Source organism: Emiliania huxleyi (assembly GCF_000372725.1).
Source record: "Emiliania huxleyi CCMP1516 unplaced genomic scaffold EMIHUscaffold_2964, whole genome shotgun sequence".
In the NCBI taxonomy this organism is placed as follows: Eukaryota; Haptophyta; order Isochrysidales; family Noelaerhabdaceae; genus Emiliania; species Emiliania huxleyi.
In genome coordinates, this window is record NW_005199798.1 from 1 (window position 1) to 2,168 (window position 2,168).

Consider the following 2,168-nt stretch of genomic DNA (forward strand, 5'->3'; position numbering starts at 1 on the left):
GAAGGGCCCTTGAACAAAGGTGCGGGGTGGCCAAAGGCTTCCCCGCGGAGGATACAGGAAAGGGACTTTTCGTTCATTGGGCCGGGGGGGGCATTCCCCACGGGCCAGGGGGGAGGAGCTCCAAGTAACAATTTGGCGGAGGCGGCCCGTCGCCCGGCGTCACCCGCCTGGGAAGAGGGAGGGTTTCTTGTCCCCCTTTGGCGGGACGAGGAGCTTGACGATCTCGGACTCCAGCTTCATCGTCGCCTTCACCTTGGCGCGCTTCCGCCGCTGCTCGGCCTCAAACAGCACTCTGCCGAGGTCATCGCCGCTCGCCGCACCGTACTCGATGAGCTCGCGCACGATCGCGACGCGCTGCTGGGGCTGGATGCGGACCACGCGGCCGTCGATCTTGGGCATAGGCTCAACTGTGAGAGCCATCCTCAGCGCGCTGTTGCCGTTGCTAGCCCTCCGGTCGGCCGCCGCGCCGCGGCGCAGCAGCGTGCGCACCACCTCAAGGTTGCCGTTGAGAGACGCGAGCATGAGAAGCGTGAGGCCGGTCTTGCGCTTGCGCGAGCCCGGCCGGACAACCACAAGCGAGTAGTTGACGTCGCCGCCGGCGTTGAGGTACGCCTCGACCACTTCTGGGTCGGCTTCGGCGTCGGTGACTCCTCTGGCTGAGTAGAAGCAGAGGTAGCCCGCCTCGAGGAATGCCTGGAGCACATCGCAGTGGTAGAGCTTACGCTCCTCCGCCACGTGTCCGGCTAGGTGCGCCGCCTCGTCGATGTACTTGCGACTCGGCCCCGCTGCGAGAAGCACGCGGACCACGTCCGCGTGCCTGCCCACCACAGCGCGGCACAAAGCGCTGGACTCCACCGCTCCCCGGCTCAGCAGCAGCGATGCCACCTCGGCGTTGCCGTTCTCGCACGCGAGCGCCAGTAGCGTGATTGTGTCCTCCGCGACCGGCACCGAGAAGTTGACGTCCAGGCCGGCATCGAGGTACCTGTTCACGGTCGAGATGGAATGAGACGCTGCTCACGCCGTAGCCTCGCTCGCGGAGGGGAGGGCACATTTCGACCACGGTGGGGGGACCGCCCACTTGCGTGAACTCCATAGCAGAGCGGTAGAGGACGAACCCCTTCTCTCGGCAGAAGCCCGCCTCACGGAAGGCGAGGAGCACATCGGACACTTTTGGCTCGGATGGTGAAATCGGGCCCTCGTGGATCTTGCCGTCAGTCATGCGCTCGACGTTGATTAAGGCCGAGTCAACGACCTCGTAATCCACATCCCATTTCGGGTCCAGAAGCAGGCGTACGAGAGCCGGGCGACGGAGTATCGCAGCCACATTCAGCGCCTCGACGTCGACGGTCGCGCCGCGCTGCAGAAGGAGCTCCGCCATGGCGGGCTGGTTGTAGCGGCACGCGTGGAACAGCAGCGTCCGCCCGTCCGTCTCCTGCGGCGCGCTCACGTCAAGGCCGGCATCGAGGATCCCCTCGACGGCGTCGACGTCTCCATCACGGACCATCTCTCGCAGCACCTCCTCGAACACCTCGATCTGCTTGACGAGCCCGGAAGGCGCGTGGGTGAAGCAACGCTCCGCCATGGCGAGCGGCCGCGGTCTAGGAGGCGGCGGCCGCGGCGGCGAGGCGGCCACCTTGGTGAGCTTGGTCGTGTCCGCCGCGAGCCGAGCCTCCTCCTTGGCCTCCGCCAGCTGAGCCTTCTCCTTTGACGCATCCTGAAGGAACAGGGGGAAGGGGAGTGAGCGTTTGCTGGAAAAGCGCCTGGCCGCTCGAGCTGCTCTGGTGGGCCTCAATGCGCTGCCGCAGCTTCTCCTCCTCCACCTCGCGGATCCGATCCTGCAGCAGCGCGTCCTCCTCCAACTCGCGCCGCTGCTTCTCGCGCGCATTCTCCTTCTTGCGCCGCCGCTTGTCGGCGAGCTTGCACCCGGGCGCAGTCTCGGTGGTGGCTTCGTCCGCCTCTGGTGCCGCCGCCGCCGCCGCCGCCGTCACCTTTGCCGCCTTTCCCGGTGCGGCCTCGGCGACAGCCTTCTCTCGGGGAGGCTTTGCCGCCGCCTACAGTAACGTGAGACGAGATTGGGTGTTGCCCGGCGCCAAGGGCCCGACAGGTGCAGTGGCGACTGCCACCTCTTTGTTGGGCGGCTTCTCGAGGCGCCCGGGCGGCACCGCCGA

The 2,168-nt window shown here is 67.0% G+C and overlaps 1 protein-coding gene across 1 annotated transcript; it reads right to left on the bottom strand.

Moving 5' to 3' along the window:
- Positions 1-159: 159 nt before the first annotated feature.
- On the bottom strand, positions 160-2,051 carry EMIHUDRAFT_123706 (hypothetical protein; the record flags this gene model as incomplete). The annotated part of the gene is made up of 4 exons (XM_005775687.1): positions 160-363; positions 571-982; positions 1,050-1,714; positions 1,821-2,051. Coding segments are annotated over 4 exons (1,512 nt in total), but the record flags the coding sequence as incomplete, so codon positions are not given.
- Positions 2,052-2,168: the final 117 nt, after the last annotated feature.